The sequence below is a fragment of the Dendropsophus ebraccatus genome, chromosome 11, assembly GCF_027789765.1.
Source record: "Dendropsophus ebraccatus isolate aDenEbr1 chromosome 11, aDenEbr1.pat, whole genome shotgun sequence".
Taxonomy (NCBI): Eukaryota; Metazoa; Chordata; class Amphibia; order Anura; family Hylidae; genus Dendropsophus; species Dendropsophus ebraccatus.
The window spans coordinates 89730305-89748396 of NC_091464.1; the positions used below are offsets into that span (position 1 = coordinate 89730305).

An 18092-nucleotide genomic window follows, 5' to 3' on the forward strand; every position below is an offset into this window, starting at 1 on the left:
CATGATAGAATACATTTCAGTACATCAGGTACTGCAATGTATTGTATCAGTGATCTAAATTACTGCAATGTATTGTATCAGTGATCTAAGTATTTTACACTAGTGTAAAAGTAAAAAAAAGTGAAAAAAAAATGTGCACCAAACAACACAGCCCCCCCCCCAATAATAAAGATGCATTACATTCCCTATACCCAATAAAACGTGACATAAAAGTGATCAAAAACACAAATCCTATACATATTTGTTATCGTTACGTCCGTAATGACCCAATCTATAAAACTGTATCAATAATTGTACCGCACGACACACGCTGTAAAAAAAAAAAAAAAACTAAGAAAAAAAAAAAAAACTGTACCAGAATAGCTGTATTTTATCAATCCACTTTAGAAAATAAATCATAAAAGAGATCAAAAAGTCATATACATATAAAACTTGGTATCAATAGAAACTACAGATCTTCCCGCAAAAAATAAGCCCCAAACCAGCTCTGTCGCGCAAAAGATAAGAACGCTATGGATCTTGCAATGCGGCAACAGTTTTCGTGGGTTTTTGCTAGGAAGATAGTTTCTATTGCGCCAAAGTGCTAATAATTAAAAAAACCTATACAAATGTGGTATCGCCGTAGCCGAAGTGACCCAGAGAATACATGTATTATGTTATGAGTGACTGCCGATACAGATTTTTACCGCGATCACTAATAGGCTCTATTCTGCTGCCATCAGCTCTTTATGGCGATGGCGCAGAATAGTGCAGCGGCGCTGGTAATGCCCGCAGCCCCCTCCTCTCAGCTATCGGAGGTAGCTGAGGGGTTGGGGGAGAGTGTGGGCTCAGTCCCGGCCAGTCCCCTCACTGGCGATCGCTGTTATTATCAGTATAACGGTGGCCACCGGTAACAGACATTGCCAGCGCAGCTGAACGCTTTCATCTCTTCTCACCGTGAATCCACAGTGAGAAGAGATGAGAACATGTCCCCCCCCTGTCCCCATAATTAACCCTAGTGACCTGGTCACTGACCCTACCCTGGGCGGCCATCTGATCCAAGATGGCCGCCGCCATCACTGTGAACAGACTCTGTTCACAGTGATGGAATTTCTAAAAATGATCAAAGCTCCATTCTCTCCACCACCGGAGGTGGCGGAGAGCATGGGGCAATGATCGGGGACCACCTGGTGTGGTCCCATTACAAGCAATCAGCGGTATATACTATATACCACTGATCGCTTGTTCCAAATGCTGCCGGCACTTTTTTACCCGTCACCAAAGTCAAGTGCCCTGGATTACCCGTAACCACCCCGGATTACCTGTAACCACCCCAGATTACCTGTAACCACCTCAGATTGCCCATCACCACCCCAGATTGCCCGTCACCTCCCCAGATTGCCTGTAACCACCACAGATTGCCACAGACTGCCCGTAGCTACCCCAGATTGCCCGTCACCTCCCCAGATTGCCCGTCACCTCCCCAGATTGCCCGTCGCCACCCCAGATTGCCCGTCGCCAGCCCAGATTGCCCGTTGACACCCCAGATTGCCCGTCGACACCCCAGATTGCCCGTCACCACCCCCAGATTGCCCATCACCACCCCAGATAGCCAGTGAACTACCCCAGATAGCCAGTAAACACCCCCAGATTTCCCGTAACCACCTCATATAGCCAGTAAACACCCCCAGATTGCCCGTAACCACCCTAGATTGCCCGATACCACCCCAGATTGCCCGTAACCACCCCAGATTGCCCGTAACCACCCCAGATTGGCACAGACTGCTCGTAACCACCCCAGATTGCCCATAACCACACCAGATTGCCTGTCACAACCTCAGATAGCCAGTAAACACCCCGAGATTGTCCATTACCACCCCAGATAGCCAGTAAACACCCACATATTGCCTGTAACTAAAATGACACTCCTTCCCTTCTGAGCCCTGCTGTGTGCCCATACAGTGGTTTATGCCCACATATGGGGTACCATTGTACTCAGGAGAAGCTCTGTTACAAATGTTGGGGTGCTTTTTCTCCCCTGTTCCTAGTGAAATTGAAAAATTTCAAACTAAACAAACATGTTATTGGAAAAATAAGATTTTTTTCTTTTTTACTGTCTAGTTTTGAATACTTTCCTCCAATACCTGTGGGGTCAAAATGCTCACCACACCCCAAGATGAATTTTTTGAGGGGTGTACTTTCCTAAATGGGGTGACTTTTGGGGGGGTTCTATTCTGCAGACATTACAGGGGCGCTGCAAACGCACCTGGCGCTCAGAAACTTCTTCAGCAAAATCATGCACTGAAAATGCTAATTGGCGCTCCTTCCCTTCTGAGCCCTGCTGTGTGCCCATACAGTGGTTTATGCCCACATATGCGGTACCATTCTACTCAGGAGAACCTGCGTTACATATATTGGGGTGAGATTTCTCCCCTCTTCCTTGTGAAATTGAGAAATTTCAAACTAAATGAACATATTATTGGAAAAATTCTATTTTTTCATTTTTACTGTCTTCTTTTGAATACTTTCCTCTAATACCTGTGGGGTCAAAATGGTCACCACACCCCAAGATGAATTCCTTGAGGGGTGTACTTTCCAAAATGGGGTGACTTTTGGGGGGGTTCTATTCTGTAGACATTACAGGGGCTCTGCAAACGCACCTGGCGCTCAGAAACTACTTCAGCAAAATCTGAACTGAAAATGCTAATTGGCGCTCCTTCCCTTCTGAGCCCCGCTGTGTGCCCATACAGTGGTTTACGCCCACATATGGGGTACCGTTATACTCAGGAGAACCTGCGTTACATATATTGGGGTGAGTTTTCTCCCGTTACTCGTGAAATTGAGAAATTTCAAACTAAACAAACATATTATTGAAAAAATTCTATTTTTTCATTTTTACTGTCTTCTTTTGAATACTTTCCTCTAATACCTGTGGGGTCAAAATGGTCACCACACCCCAAGATATATTCTTTGGGGGGTGTACTTTCCAAAATGGGGTGACTTTGGGGGGGGGGTTATTCTGCTGACACTATAGGGGCGCTGCAAACGCACCTGGCGCTCAGAAACTTCTTCAGCAACATCTGAACTGGAAATGCTAATTGGCGCTCCTTCCCTTCTGAGCCCTGCTGTGTGCCCACACAGTGGTTTACGCCACATATGGGGTACCATTGTACTCAGGAGAACCTGCGTTACAAAATTTGGGGTGCATTTTCTCTCATGTTTATTAGGAAAATGAGATGCTTTAATCTTAACAAATATATTATTGGAAAATTTCTATTTTCCATTTTTTTCCGGCCTAATTGTGAATACTGTCCTCCAGCCCCTGTAGGGTTAAAATGCTCATTATACCCCTATATTAATTCTTAAAGGTGTCTAGTTTCCAAATTGGGGTCACTCATGGGGGTTTCCAGTATACAAGCCTCCTAAATCAACTTAAAAAAAGAACTGGACCCTAAAAAAATCAGTTTGAGAAATTTTATGAAAATTTCATAATTTGCTGATACATTTCTAAGCCCCGTAACACCCTAAAAAGGTGACATATGTTTACAAAATGAAGCCAGAATAAAGAGGACATATTGATAATTTGACTTACTAACTAATTTATGTGATATGACTTTTATATTTCTTTTTTTAGAAGTAAAGAATTTCAAAGTTCATAAAGTGCAAATTTTTCATGATATTTTGATGTTTTTCACAAAAAACACACAAGACAGTGACCAAATTTTACCATTAACATAAAGTAACATATGTTAGGAAAAAACAATCTCAGAATCGCTAGCATACGTTAAAGCATCACTGAGCTATAAGCGCATAAAGTGAGACAGGTCAGATTTAGAAAAAGGAGCCTGGTCATTAAGGTCCAAATAGGTTTGGTCCCTAAGGGGTTAATAGAGTTTCCTGTAATAGTTAATATTTAATTAATAAAACACATTTTCGTTGTAATAAAGTCACTTTCGTTGTTCAATAATTTAATTCTAACGAATCCATACTTTTGCAATGAAATATACTGTAAATAATTACATTATATTTATTTATTTATTTTAATAGTATATTTAATTGCACAAGTATGGATTCGTTTTAATTAAATTATTGAACAACGAAAGTAACTTTATTAGAACGAAACTTTGTTTTATTAATTAATTATATTAACCAATTCAGGGATCCCTTTATTAAAACAGCTAAACAAACAATTGTTTAGCTGTTTTATAGAACTCGAACCCGAATCTTTGCAAGATGCTCGTCCGAGTACCAAGCTCGGACGAGCATGCTCGCTCATCACTATTTATAATCCATATTCCTGTATCTGCAGAGTTGTTTTTCTGTTTGTTTTCTTTTTATTTACCGTATTTTCCGCTTTATAAGACGCACTTTTTTTCCTCCCAAAGTGGGAGGAAAAACCAAGTGCGTCCTATAAAGCGAAGACGGCTCCCAAGCAGTGCTGAGCATCGCATGGAAGCCGTCCCGCCCGCCCCCTCTATCGCCGCTCACTATGCATATGCATAGTGAGCGGCCCTGAGCCATCCCCTCCGCCCGCCCAGCCGCCCCCTTCTATCGCCGCTCACCTGAGCCGATCAGAAGCCCGGGAAAGTGCAATGAGCAGCACTTTCCTGGGCTCCTGATCGGCTAAGCGGCGATGGAGGGGGCCGGCTGGGCGGGCAGAGGGGATCGCTGTTCTACTCACCTGTCCGCCGGCCCCAGCAGCTCCTCTCCCGACAGTCCGGTCTCCCGTCATCCTCCGTCACAGGCATCGGGGTACAGAGACGCTGCGTGTGTCCCGGAAGTGTTCTGCAGCGGCTGCAGGGCACTTCTGGCACAGGCAGTCTCTCTGTCCCCCGCTGCCTGTGCCGGAGGATGACGGGAGACCGGACTGTCGGGAGAGGAGCTGCTGGGGCCGGCGGACAGGTGAGTAGCATGTTTGTTGTTTTTCTGGTCGCAGGGGGGATTGGCTACTATGGGGGGCACTATATGGGGGCATTGGCTACTGTATGGGGCATTGGCTACTATGGGGGCATTGGCTACTGTATGGGGGCATTGGCTACTGTATGGGGGCATCGGCTCCTATATGGGGGCATTGGCTACTGTATGGGGGCATTGGCTACTGTATGGGGGCATTGGCTACTATGGGGGCACTGGCTACTATATGGGGGCACTGTATGGGGGCATTGGCTACTATATGGGGGCACTGTATGGGGGCATTGGCTACTATATGGGGGCACTGTATGGGGGCATTGGCTACTATATGGGGGCATTGGCTACTATATGGGGGCATTGGTTACTATGTGGGGGCATTGGTTACTATATGGGGGCGATGGCTACTATGTGGGCACTATATGGGGGCATTGGGTACTATGTGGGGCACTATATGGGGGCATTGGCTACTATGTGGGGCACTATATGGGGGGATTGGCACCGATCACACTGCTGCTATCTCCAAACTGTGACAATGAGCAAAATATTTTTTTTTCTATTTTTCACCCCTAAAATCAGGGGTGCGTCTTATCAAAAGGCGCGTCCTATAAAGCGAAAAATACGGTAGATGTGCGGCAGTAATAAGAGATTGCACAAAGATTTATATCCTGTAAATCTGTCTGTCACATTGTGCAGCAGTATAAACCCCTCCTGGAACAGGAAGTCTCTGAAGTGACAGGAAGCTCAATGAAGATAGGGATCAGTCAGTGCCCACGGTACTCATGTGGTGCCACGACTAACAGAGCGTGGGGGGGTCCAAAATAAGTGACCACAGTGACTCACCTCCTCCTTCACATTGTTTTCTTGGCTGGTTTGGTGAATCTGAGAGGGAATCGTACTGTAAGGAGATAATAGATAACAATTACCAGCAGTAGACAGATAAAACAATGCAAAGGGTATACTACAGTTATATATATATGTAGATAAAACAACACAAAGCCTATACTACAGTTATATATACAGATAAAACAGCGCAAAGTGTATGCTACAGTAATATATATATACAGATAAAACAACACAAAGTGTATACTAGAGTCATATAAATATATATATGCAGTGTCCCAGAACAGAGTATTTTTCTGTGGCTTTATGTCTGCACCTTTATTATAGTCAGTTCTGTTCTGAAAACATGGTCCACTGCAGACTGTGTATATTATGTCACCTGGTTTCCTGTCCTCAAGTCCTTCAAGATCCTCATCTCCACTAAAGATCTGGGTGCCGTCTTCATTCACTACTTTCATCATCTCTCTCATCATCAATAGCAAGTATTCGTCTCAACTCCATTCCGCCCAGTATCATAACCCCAGTACTACTACTCTCATCATTCAGTTTCCTTATTCCAAGTAACACTACCATCACAGCCTATTGCAGCATCACCCATTACTCTGCCTTATCCAAGTCTGCCTTATTCCCAGTTGCATCCGGAGAGACTGTTGCTACTAGTTACCAGTGTTTCAATAACTACCGTTGTTTCTGAACCCTAGGGGCAACAAAGAATTGCTCGGCCTCCGCATGGTCAGGTCCCTGCTGGTTAGCTGCTATCCCTTGTGTCAAAACTGTGACATAACATCAGGCAAGTGGCTACCCGGGTTCCTACCCAGTACTACCACCTACTACTACTCTCAGCGGAGTGGCCTGGCGCATATATATATATATATATATATATATATATATATATACGAAAATTTACCCAGAAGTAGTGTTTGGAATTCGAACTTTGCTCGGTTTTCGAACGTTTTTGCGAGCGTGGATGATGGGTTGTACCTGGCGAGTTAAGCAGTGGTGAGGCTTCACGTACAGTACAGTGCTGTATAAGACTGCTGGAGTGCATATACAGTGCAGTAGTAGTACAGGCAGTGCACCGCCATCTCCCATACATTACAGTGCTTGGATGGGGGGGACGCTATACAGTAAAGGATGGGTGAGGAGTAGTGGGTACTGTACTATAATTGCTGGTTCTGATGAACATTTCTTATGTTTAATGTCCTGTACAGTATAGTGCTGTTCTGTACTGTACTGTAGTGATTATACTGAGCACTTATCAGTGTAATAAATGAGGATTGTAGGGAATTATTGGTGGCTGCTGGAACCAATTCATCACATTTACATTATTTCCTATGGGAAGACACTGCTCGGTTTTCAAACTGCCTTCCGGAACCAATTAAGTTCGAGAACCGAGGTACCTCTGTATACAGATAAAACAACACAAGGTGTATACTACAGTCATATATACAGATAAAGCAACGCAAAGTGTATACTAGAGTCATATAAATATATATATAGAGAGAGAGAGAGAGAGAGAGAGAGAAAGAAAAATTCCTTGCAGCACTCAGATAAGTTAGTGTGTGCCCGCAGTCTAACCCGGATCCTGGGTATATGCGTATATATCCAAAAAAAATGCTGTGGCACTCCAATAGAAAATGCAAAAAGAGAAGGTTTATTTACCCATATACAAAGTGCGACGTTTCAGCTCAATCAGTATGAGCTTTTCTCAAGCAGCTTGAGAAAAGCTCATACTGATTGAGCTGAAACGTCGCACTTTGTATATGGGTAAATAAACCTTCTCTTTTTGCATTTTCTATTGAAGTGCCACAGCATTTTTTTGGATATATACATATATATATATATATATATATATATATATATATATATATGCAAATAAAACAACACCAAGTGTATACTACAGTCATATGTACAGATAAAACAACACAAAGCATATACTACAGTCATATATACAGATAAAACAACGCAAAGTGTATACTAGAGTCTCATATATATATATATATATATATATATATACACACACATAAAACAACCCAAAGTGTATACTAGAGTCTCATAAATATATATATATATATATATACACACACATAAAACAACGCAAAGTGTATACTAGAGTCTCATATATATATATATATATATATATATATATATATATATATATATACACACATAAAACAACCCAAAGTGTATACTACAGTCATATATACAGATAAAACAACACAAATTATGAAGTCCGGTGTTTTTTACGCCGGGCTTACAAATGTCCCCGCCGCTCCGGAGCTCAGGGGATTTATGTAGAGGCGCATTGCCTTTACATAAATCCCGATCGCCATCTCTGCGTGCTGCCGCACCCCCTGTAACGCCCCCTCTCCACCCCACTGGTGAAGGTGGAGCAGATGGGGCAGATGCAAACAAAATATTCGCAAAAATACCATTTGCGAATATTTTTACGCTGATTGGGCCGTTCTGCACCTAAAAAAGGCATTTACGCCTTTTCTACATGTCCCCCTAAGTGTATTTTACAGTCATATATACAGATAAACCAAAAACAATGGGATTAATATATCTCAGAAAACAAATGCAGATATAACATGTAAATTAGCCGTCACTTACTTGCGCTTGGTGCAGAACTTGCAATAAACTATCCCAGCTATGATAACTAACATGACGAACACTACGGATACATATATGTAAATATGTTCGGAGGATGTGGAGGATTCTGTAAAACATAAAGAAAGAAAGAAAATACATTTCTATAAATAAATTAAAGTGAACCAATCACTCAGATTTTCCAGGTAAGGCTACTAGCAGTGAGCGGTAGACGTGCTGAAACGTTGCCTTACCAGGTGTCCTGTCTCTTCTGGAGAAACTTTGGGTTCTATTTTTAACGATGAACAACTGACGATAAACGATCAAACAAGATTGTTTATCGTTAACCTGAAATCGTTCACCATATTACACAGAACGAGGGTCGTTAGTTCCGATCGTTATTACGATCATTATTGTGATTGTTACTATAATCGTTTATTCCTTCTGATCCCGGCAAAACAATGATCAATGTGCAATTACAGTGAACGACTAGTGAAAAAATGCGGAACTTGAGCAAACGAACGTGGAATCACAGCGAACGATTAGCTATAATTTTAGGTTTAGATCTAAATCAACGATCAACGACATGCGAAGGATTTTTCAATTGTTGCCTGCAATTACATTGAACGATTATGGTTTAAATTTGAACGATATAACGATTTCTCGCACAATAATCGTTCCGTGTAATAGGGCTTTTTAGCTGCTGAAACAAAGTCTTTTATTCTGGCACGTGAGACAGGCAGGGAGCTGGAAACGAATTATCTGGGCCGTGACTAGTCACAACTCTCTGCCTGTCCGCGCTCTCTGCGGGGGGAGAATGACAGGAAAAGAGGCAGCGTTTTAGCACATCTTCCGAGCGCTGCTAGTCGTGTTATCTGGAAAACCCAGAGTGATTGGTTCACTTTCAAGAAATAAAAAAATAAATATGAAAATATACTTATATATACATTTATAGAAATAATTAAAAGACATATAAAAATTTTTAAAATAGAAAATGATAAATATAAAAATAAAATTGAAAAATTTATAAATATATATATATATATATATATATACATATATATATATATATATATATATATATATATATATAAATTTATATAAAAAATAAAATAAATTTATATAAATAAATTATTTTAAAAAAATAAAAGTCATAATTATAATATTTTGGAGAAATCAGATAATGCATCCTGGGATATATATGGAAATAACTGACCCCCCCCCCCCCAACCCCCGGGTGTATGTGGTCAGTATCAGCCATCAGTCTATTTCTAGTGTGCTTTTTGTGTACCTTTTTATGACACATACAGAGCAAAAACAGAATGGGGCCTGCTGCATTTATAACCCCATCAGTGGTCTATGACACATTATGGCTTCTCACCTATTCTCTTCAGTCCAAGCATGGTCTGCTGAGAGTTGTAGTGCAAGGTGGGCAGCATGGTCTGAGGAGAGGAGACCCCCACCTGTGATGTATCTGTGTCAGCGATGAAGAGAGGGACCTGACAGCTGAGACGGGAAGGACTGAGCCCAGACATGGCTCCCCAGCTCCTGTGTGTCCGGTGAAGAGAATCCTGCCACCCACTCCCTCTGGGACATCCTTCCTAAACAGCTGCTCCATGTTGGAAACCGGGACTATTACACCAAAAGATATCTGACTAATTTTTGCAACCAAAGCCAGGAGCGAACTATAAACAGAAAACAGGTAAAAAAAAAAAGACTGAGATTTCTCCTCTTTCCAAATCCATTCCTGGTTTTGGCTGTAAAAATGTCACATATCTGTTGGTGCGAAAAACAGGCAGAAATTTTGAGTGAAATCCCCGTCATGGACTCGGATTTCCACAATGTTTAGATAGGGCGCATTGAGGTAGGCAGAATTCTGAATCCGTGGCGGGGATTCTGCTGGAGTAACCCCTTGTATCCTGGCTGGTTGAGCTGTGGCTGGACAGTGACAAATAAAGAATCACAGCTTAGACCAGACCTGTCAAACTCAGGCCCTCCAGCTGTTCTATAACTACAATTCCTTTGGCTTTGGCTTTGGCTGTCCAGGCATGATGGGACTTGTAGTTTAGCAACAGCGGAAAGGCCTGAGTTTGACATCCCTGGCTTAGACCATGTTGGAATCTGTTCTGTTAGCGAGAGTTGTGACCTGGTGGATTGTTCAAGCTGCAAATCCTTTGTTATTAAGTGCACCAACAATTTCTAAAGCAACTGGGCCCCAACGTATAGACATTTATCTGACTATATGGCTGCAGCCTCACGTGTTGCTTACTGCATATAGTCACAGTGTGCATGTATGTGCTGCCAGGTTGGGTGTGCAGTGACTGTGTGATGAAGTCACCATTGGTGAGGTCACTACCAGGAAGTGTTACTGAGCAGCCCCCCCCCTCCACACACACACACACGCGCACGCACGCACACACACACACACACACACACACACACACACACACACACACACACACACACACACACACACACACACACACACAGACACTTTCAGGGGCAGAGTTATCTATTGCCACATTTATGTTTATGCCATATCTATTACCTGTTTCTTTCATACCCCATTGTCACCCATACTGACTCAGTATTGATTTTTTCCAAGTAATAAATTGGTGCATGGTTCCATGTTACTTCTCTCTATAAATATATTGATTATAGTGTATTGAGTGTGTATCGAGCTAGGTGGGGGTTTCCTGAGTCAGACCCTGGCAGACGAGTAAAACCTCCTGCATATTACACATTAAGCTCTTGTCAAGACACTGTGGAGGCACTGTGCTAAGTGAGAAGTTGAAATAAACATAACACCCGCCGCCCCCTCTTACCCTGGGGTGTTACTTATAGGATTGGATTTTTCTTATGAGAGTGCACTGGAAGAGAAGGAGAGTGTTGACAGGTAGAGCTAACTGACTGAGGGGTCAGAGGTCACATAGGGACTATGTACCCACATGGACTGTGTGGTTGGGAGCAGATAAAAATTGTGGGATTTGTCATCAGCCAACAAAACACTATACAAGGGATGAGACTAATGGAAGGTAAGAGAGTCTGGGGTCGCCCCATACACCCCAATGTGAATCAGCTGTTTTGCACAACAAAGTGGATTAATCTCCAAACAGGAACATGAGAGATCTGTATTAGAGTGTGAACAAATCAGAATCCATGAGACCTTGTACTATATATTATTAGAGGGCAGTGCCTCCACATTACCTTCCAGCAGCCTGCAGTGTAATACAGTGAATAGAAGGGAGGGGGAGGAGCGAGATGCAGCTGCAAGAGATGACATCTGATTGGCTTAGGGCCCTATTCCACGGGAACGATAATCGGCCGAATCGGCCCGACTTGGCCGATTATCGCTTGGTGGAATAGAGAGAACGATCAGCCGATGATTGTGTCATCGGCTGATCGTTCATTTAGGGCCAGACCTAAAATCATCGGTCCCCCACCGCGCATCGCTATGGTGGAATAGCGGTGCACGGTGGGCGACCGACGATTTAGGAAGCAGCACCATACTTTACCTGTCCGGGCTTCTCCTGCGCTCCGTCTTCCTCCCCAGGTCCCGCTCACAGCATCAGCAGCTCCGGAGCGGCCTGACTGAGCAGTCAGACCCTCAGCCAATCACAGGCCAGGACCGCCGCGGCCAGTGATTGGCTGAGTGGTCTGACAGCTCAGTCAGGCCGCTCCGGAGCTGCTGATGTGTCGCGGGACCCGGGGAGAAAGACGGAGCGCAGGAGAAGCCCGGACAGGTAAAGTATGCTGCAAGGGCTGCAAGGACTTCGGTAACGATCATCGGGGCCGTGGAATAGGCCCAGTAAACGAGCGCCGATCTAGCAGATCGGCGCTCGTTTACATCGTTGCTCGGCCCGTGGAATAGGGCCCTTAGAGCACACAGCACAGCTCTAACATCACAACAGATAAAGCCCACCCATTCAGCAAGTAAAGAAATCAGGTCTGTATGACCTGATCACTATTATGGGGATATATAACATATACCTGATAATTGAAGCGTCCATGATTTGGGTAAACTTCCTGTTGCATTCATAGTGATAATACAAGTATAATTCCCAGCATCCTCGGGTCGGGCCTCTCTTATCTGGAGCTCTAGGGGGCGCTGAGCGCTCAGGAAGGAGATTCTCGGGTCGGTGAAGTTTGAGGCAGTTTTATTGCCGTCTGATATAAAATGTAGAGACTGAGATCCGTCTTCTTTCCTCCATACAATTACTGGTGAGTTTCCAAGTGCCCTGGGTGTATCTAAGCAGCTCAGCGTCACTGTCTCCCCAGCATGAAAATAAGTGTGGCCTGAGGCTGAAACCATACCTTGAAGAGAAGATGAGATCTGGGTCATTGTGATATTATATGGTTATGATAAACAACAGCAAATACAGTTTACCCAAAGCTCAATTAAAACCATTGTATGACCTTAAAAACAGTAATGTAAGTTTAAAAAAATGTAACAAAGGAGTATGGGATGTTGTGTTAGATGCTGGTTTGTATGCAACTAGAGAGGAGCGAATCGCTTTGTTTGTTCTGCGCTCCACTCATCAAGCCGCCGACCTTTCAGCTTTGCTCCACTCCCTCCAGCTCCACCCAGGGTGCCGGGGAAAAGCTGGATCCAATCTTGGAAAAGTTTGCCTAGTTTCCCAGGATTGGATCCAGCTTTTCCTCGGCACCCTGGGTGAAGCTGCAGGGAGTGGAGCAGAGCTGAAAGGTCGGCGGCTTGATGAGTGGAGCGCAGAACAAACAAAGTGATTCTGTCAGGACTTGAACCTATAACCTCCAGTATCCCAGGCAGCAGCTCTCCTCACTGAGCTACTAGTAATTCTGGACAGCTCCTTTCCTGAATCTGTTGGACAGTTTCTTATTCCTTGAGAACCTTGCCTTGATTGCCTAATTAGCTTCATCCTTGGACTTCCCATTTAAGTCAAGCCTTGCCCCTTCCTCCTTGCCAGATTATTGTGCTTCCCAGCCTATAGTCCAGCATTTTCTCCTGAAGCTCTTTTCTGTGTACTGAACTTGGACTGTTATTTGACTACGCCTCTGCCTTAACCTACAACTTCTGCTATTCTCCTGTGTACCGAACCTGGACTGTTATTTGACTACGCCTTTGCCTTAACCTACAACTTTTGCTATTCTCCTGTGTACCGAACTTGGACTGTTTGACCACGCTTGCTGCTGTAACCACAGTCATCTGGATTGTCAGCCACTGGACTCCCACCTTGCCTTCCAGACTTTGATGATTCCACTATACCAGGTGAGCAATCATATTAATATCATTACAGAATAATCTGGCCAAAAATGGAGTCCGCTGTCAAAACCTTGAGAGAACATGTTTCTGAACTTCAGGAATTTGGCGCCACCTATCAAGAAAAATTTACACAGTTACAAAATCTGGTGCACAATCAACAAGAAAAGATTATAGAATTGCAAAGACAAATTTTAGAGGTACGTGGCTCAGCTGGAGATCCACGTATGCCATTGCCATCAAAGTTTAGTGGTGATCGTCGTCATTTTCGAGGTTTTCTTAATCAATGTCGTATTTATTTTCAAATGCAACCTGCTCCGTTTATTAGTGAAAAGAAAAAAGTGTTATTTATCATCAATCTTCTGACAGATGAAGCTCTTGCATGGGCCGCCCCATATGTGGAAAAAGATAGTGAACTTTTGAACCAACTGGATGATTTTATTGTTGCTATGAGTCAAGTCTTTGATGACCCCAATCGTTGCTCCACAGCTGAAGCCAAACTGCATAATCTACGGCAAGGAAAACGTTCAGTTGCTGAATATACTGCAGAATTTCGCCGCTGGGTTGCTGATACAACCTGGAATTCAGCAGCTCAAAAAAGCCAATTTCGGCAAGGACTTTCTGAACAAGTGAAAGATGAACTTGCCAGGGTGGAAACCCCAGCTGATTTAGAGAACTTTGTTCATTTGTGTATTCGGATTGATCAGAGACTGACAGAAAGAAGAAGGGAAAGACTGTGGGGTTTGGAAAATAGACCTGCATATTCTTTCAGTTCAACAACCCAGCAAAGTACTGAATCTATACCTGAACCTATGCAGATTGATGCCATTCGGAAACCCCTTACTACAACAGAAAAGGAGAGGCGATTCACAGAAAATCTTTGCTTATATTGTGGGGAACCAGGACATTATGCTATAAGATGCCCAAACAAGATCCATAGAACAATTGCTGTCACTGACATTAAAGAACAGATCAAACCAGAGAATTTTGATCAATCTAACTCCAGAATAAATTCTATTTCTCCTTTAGCGCTAGGTGAAGACAAGATATTAGTGCCACAGTCTCATTTTATTGTGCCAATCCACATATGCACGGAAATGCATGAGTTTTCATGTTCTGCCATGATAGACTCTGGGGCTGGTGGAAATTTCATGGATGTAACCTTTGCTCATGATAATAACATTGCACTGTTAACAAAGTCTGCACCTATAGACATGGAAACAGTTGATGGATCACCACTCTCATCTGGACCAGTCACTCATGAGACTGTGCAGCTTCAAGTCCTTATCAAGCCAAATCATCATGAAACCATTCATTTTTCAGTAATTGCTTCCCCAAAATTTCCAGTGATTTTGGGTATTCCTTGGCTGTCTACTCACAATCCATCTATAGACTGGGAAACCCACACTATACAGTTTCATTCAGAATTTTGTCAGCTAAATTGTTTTCCTAAACCTGTTTCTTCATTGTCTGTCAACCCATCAATCTCTGAACCTTCTACCAAGGACTTGCTACCCCCACAATACAGAGAATTTCAAGATGTTTGTGATAAAAAGAATGCCGATAAGCTACCTCCCCATCGTCCATATGATTGTCCAATAGAACTGTTACCTGGTGCTAAAATACCCTTTGGTCGTATCTACTCCCTTTCTGAACCAGAACTGAAGGCCTTAAAGGAATATCTTGACGAAAATTTAGAAAAAGGCTTTATCCGGCCATCTACATCTCCAGCTGGGGCACCCTTGTTTTTTGTGGAAAAAAAAGATTCTACCTTACGTCCTTGCATTGATTATAGGGAACTAAACAATGTCACAGTTAAAAACAGATATCCTCTCCCTTTAATCCCAGAATTACTTGAAAGACTTCGTACAGCTAAGATTTTTACAAAGCTTGACCTAAGAGGAGCATATAACCTGGTTCGAATTCGTCCAGGAGATGAATGGAAGACTGCCTTCAGGACACGATATGGACACTTTGAATATCTTGTAATGTCTTTTGGACTCTGTAATGCCCCAGCCACTTTCCAACACTTTATCAATGATGTTTTTAGAGATTTACTGGATCAATTTGTTATTGCCTATTTGGATGATATCCTAATTTTTTCAGAAAACCTGGAGCAGCATCGTAAACATGTCTGCACTGTTCTACAACGACTTCAAGAACATTGCTTATATATTAAGCTTGAAAAATGTGAATTTGAGCAGACAACCATTCAATTTCTGGGATACATCATCTCACCAAAAGGCCTAACTATGGATCCAGGTAAAATCAAGGCTGTTGTTGATTGGCCAATTCCAAAAAATGAGAAGGAAATTCAGAGATTTATTGGATTTGCTAACTTCTATAGAAAATTCATAAAAAATTTTTCTAAGATTATTGCACCAATTACACAGCTCACAAAGAAATCCATGCAGTTTGTTTGGACACAAGAGGCCCAGGATGCTTTCACAAAATTAAAGGCTATGTTTACATCTGCACCTATATTAATTCATCCAAATCCAGATTTGCCATTTACTGTTGAAGTTGATGCATCTGATTCAGCTGTAGGGGCTGTCCTGTCTCAGAGATGCGGAGATAAGATGTTGCTGCACCCTTGTGCATTTTTTTCTTGTCAGATGTCTTCATCTGAAAGAAATTACGATATTGGAAATAAAGAACTACTAGCAATTAAATGTGCATTTTCTGAGTGGAGACATCTTTTGGAGGGAACTGCTAATCCTGTAACTGTGCTTACTGATCATAGAAATCTGGAGTATATCCGTGGATCCAAAAGACTATCTTCAAGGCAAGCAAGATGGAGCTTATTCTTTTCTCGATTTAACTTTGTAATCACTTATCGACCTGGATCAAAAAATGGTAAAGCTGATGCTTTGTCCAGGATGTTTTCAGAGCCTACACTAAAAGAGAAATGTGAAAACACAATCTTGTCTGAAAAAAACTTTGTAGGGGCTACACATTCAAAAGATTTCCTCAGTCTACTAAAGGATGGCTACACTAATGACCCTTTACTTGGTCATCCTCCAAGGAATATTAATCTCTGCTTCAAAGATGGATTTTGGACAAGACATCATCAACTGTATGTACCAGAGACAGCACGACTTACTGCTTTAAAATTAGTTCATGATTCCAAGATGGCTGGACATTTAGGGATGAAAAAGACCCATGAACTTTTATCCCGTTTGTTTTGGTGGCCAAGCTTCAAGAAAGATGTCCAGAAGTATGTTTCTTCATGTGTAGTTTGTGCTCAAAATAAAACTCCACGCTCTTCTCCTTTAGGTTTGCTCCAGCCACTTCCCATTCCCTCTAGACCCTGGGGCTCAATTTCTATGGATTTTGTGGTTGATTTACCACCTTCCAAAGGAATGACCACCATCCTAGTTGTTGTTGACCGTCTTACAAAGATGGCGCATTTCATCCCAACTAAGGGAATACCCACGGCAGAACAAACGGCCAAGCTCATGATTCAGGAAGTATTCAGATTGCATGGAATCCCTGACAATGTGGTTTCTGATCGAGGCGTTCAATTTACATCTAAATTTTGGAAAAGTTTTTGCTCTGGACTAGGGATAGGAGTGAACTTGTCATCTGCCTTTCATCCCCAATCAAATGGGCAAACAGAAAGAACTAATCAAACTCTTGAACAGTACCTTCGATGCTTCATAAGTTACCTTCAGGATGATTGGACTGATTATCTACCCACAGCTGAGTTTGCATACAATAACTCTGAACATAGCTCAACATTGCAAAGTCCATTTTATGCTAATACGGGCCTTCATCCAGTCTTTATTCCAGACTTACCAATTTTAACCACTCTTCCAGCAGTGACCGAGCGTTTGACAGAACTACAGAGGGTTCAAGAAAAGATTGTTGAGAATTTACACGATGCCCAAAAACAATTCAAACAAGCTGCTGACAAACATCGAAGAGCTGCACCTATTTTTCATGTGGGAGATAAAGTATGGCTCTCTACAAAGAATCTTAAGTTGCAAGTACCTTCTCCTAAGCTGGGTCAGAAATATATTGGACCATTTCAAATTTCTGCCCAAATTAATGAAGTCACCTTTCAATTAAAACTTCCTCAGTCTATGAAGGTCCACCCTGTTTTTCATTGTTCTCTTTTGAAACCATATAATGAAAATACCTTTCCAGGCCGCAATTTTCCCCCTCCACCACCAGTAAATGTACAGGGTGAAGATGAATATGTTGTAGAGAAGGTCTTGGACTCCAGAATTCATCGCAGCAAGCTTCAATACTTAATCAAGTGGAAGGGATATGGCTCTGAGGAAAATTCTTGGGAACCAGAAGAAAATGTTCATGCCCCTAGACTTACCAAGGAATTTCATCAGCGATACCCCAACAAGCCAAACTCTGGGATGCCCAGAGGTCATCCTGGAAGAAGGGGAGTACTGTCAGGACTTGAACCTATAACCTCCAGTATCCCAGGCAGCAGCTCTCCTCACTGAGCTACTAGTAATTCTGGACAGCTCCTTTCCTGAATCTGTTGGACAGTTTCTTATTCCTTGAGAACCTTGCC

At 42.6% G+C, this 18092-nt stretch overlaps 1 protein-coding gene across 3 annotated transcripts in view; it reads right to left on the reverse strand.

The window, feature by feature from the left end:
* The window catches only part of LOC138767764 (uncharacterized), a 74475-nt gene that overhangs the window by 11620 nt on the left and 44763 nt on the right, over positions 1 to 18092 (reverse strand). For 2 of the 3 annotated variants that reach the window (XM_069945525.1, XM_069945524.1), the window contains exons 2-4: positions 12310 to 12633; positions 8344 to 8449; positions 5731 to 5785 (exon numbers count right to left, since the gene is read on the reverse strand). In XM_069945525.1, coding sequence (XP_069801626.1) covers positions 5731 to 5785; positions 8344 to 8449; positions 12310 to 12631 — 483 coding nt within the window. In that variant the 5' untranslated portion in view covers positions 12632 to 12633. The remainder of the gene's footprint in view (positions 1 to 5730; positions 5786 to 8343; positions 8450 to 12309; positions 12634 to 18092) is intronic. The other variant, XM_069945526.1, reaches the window with a different exon arrangement.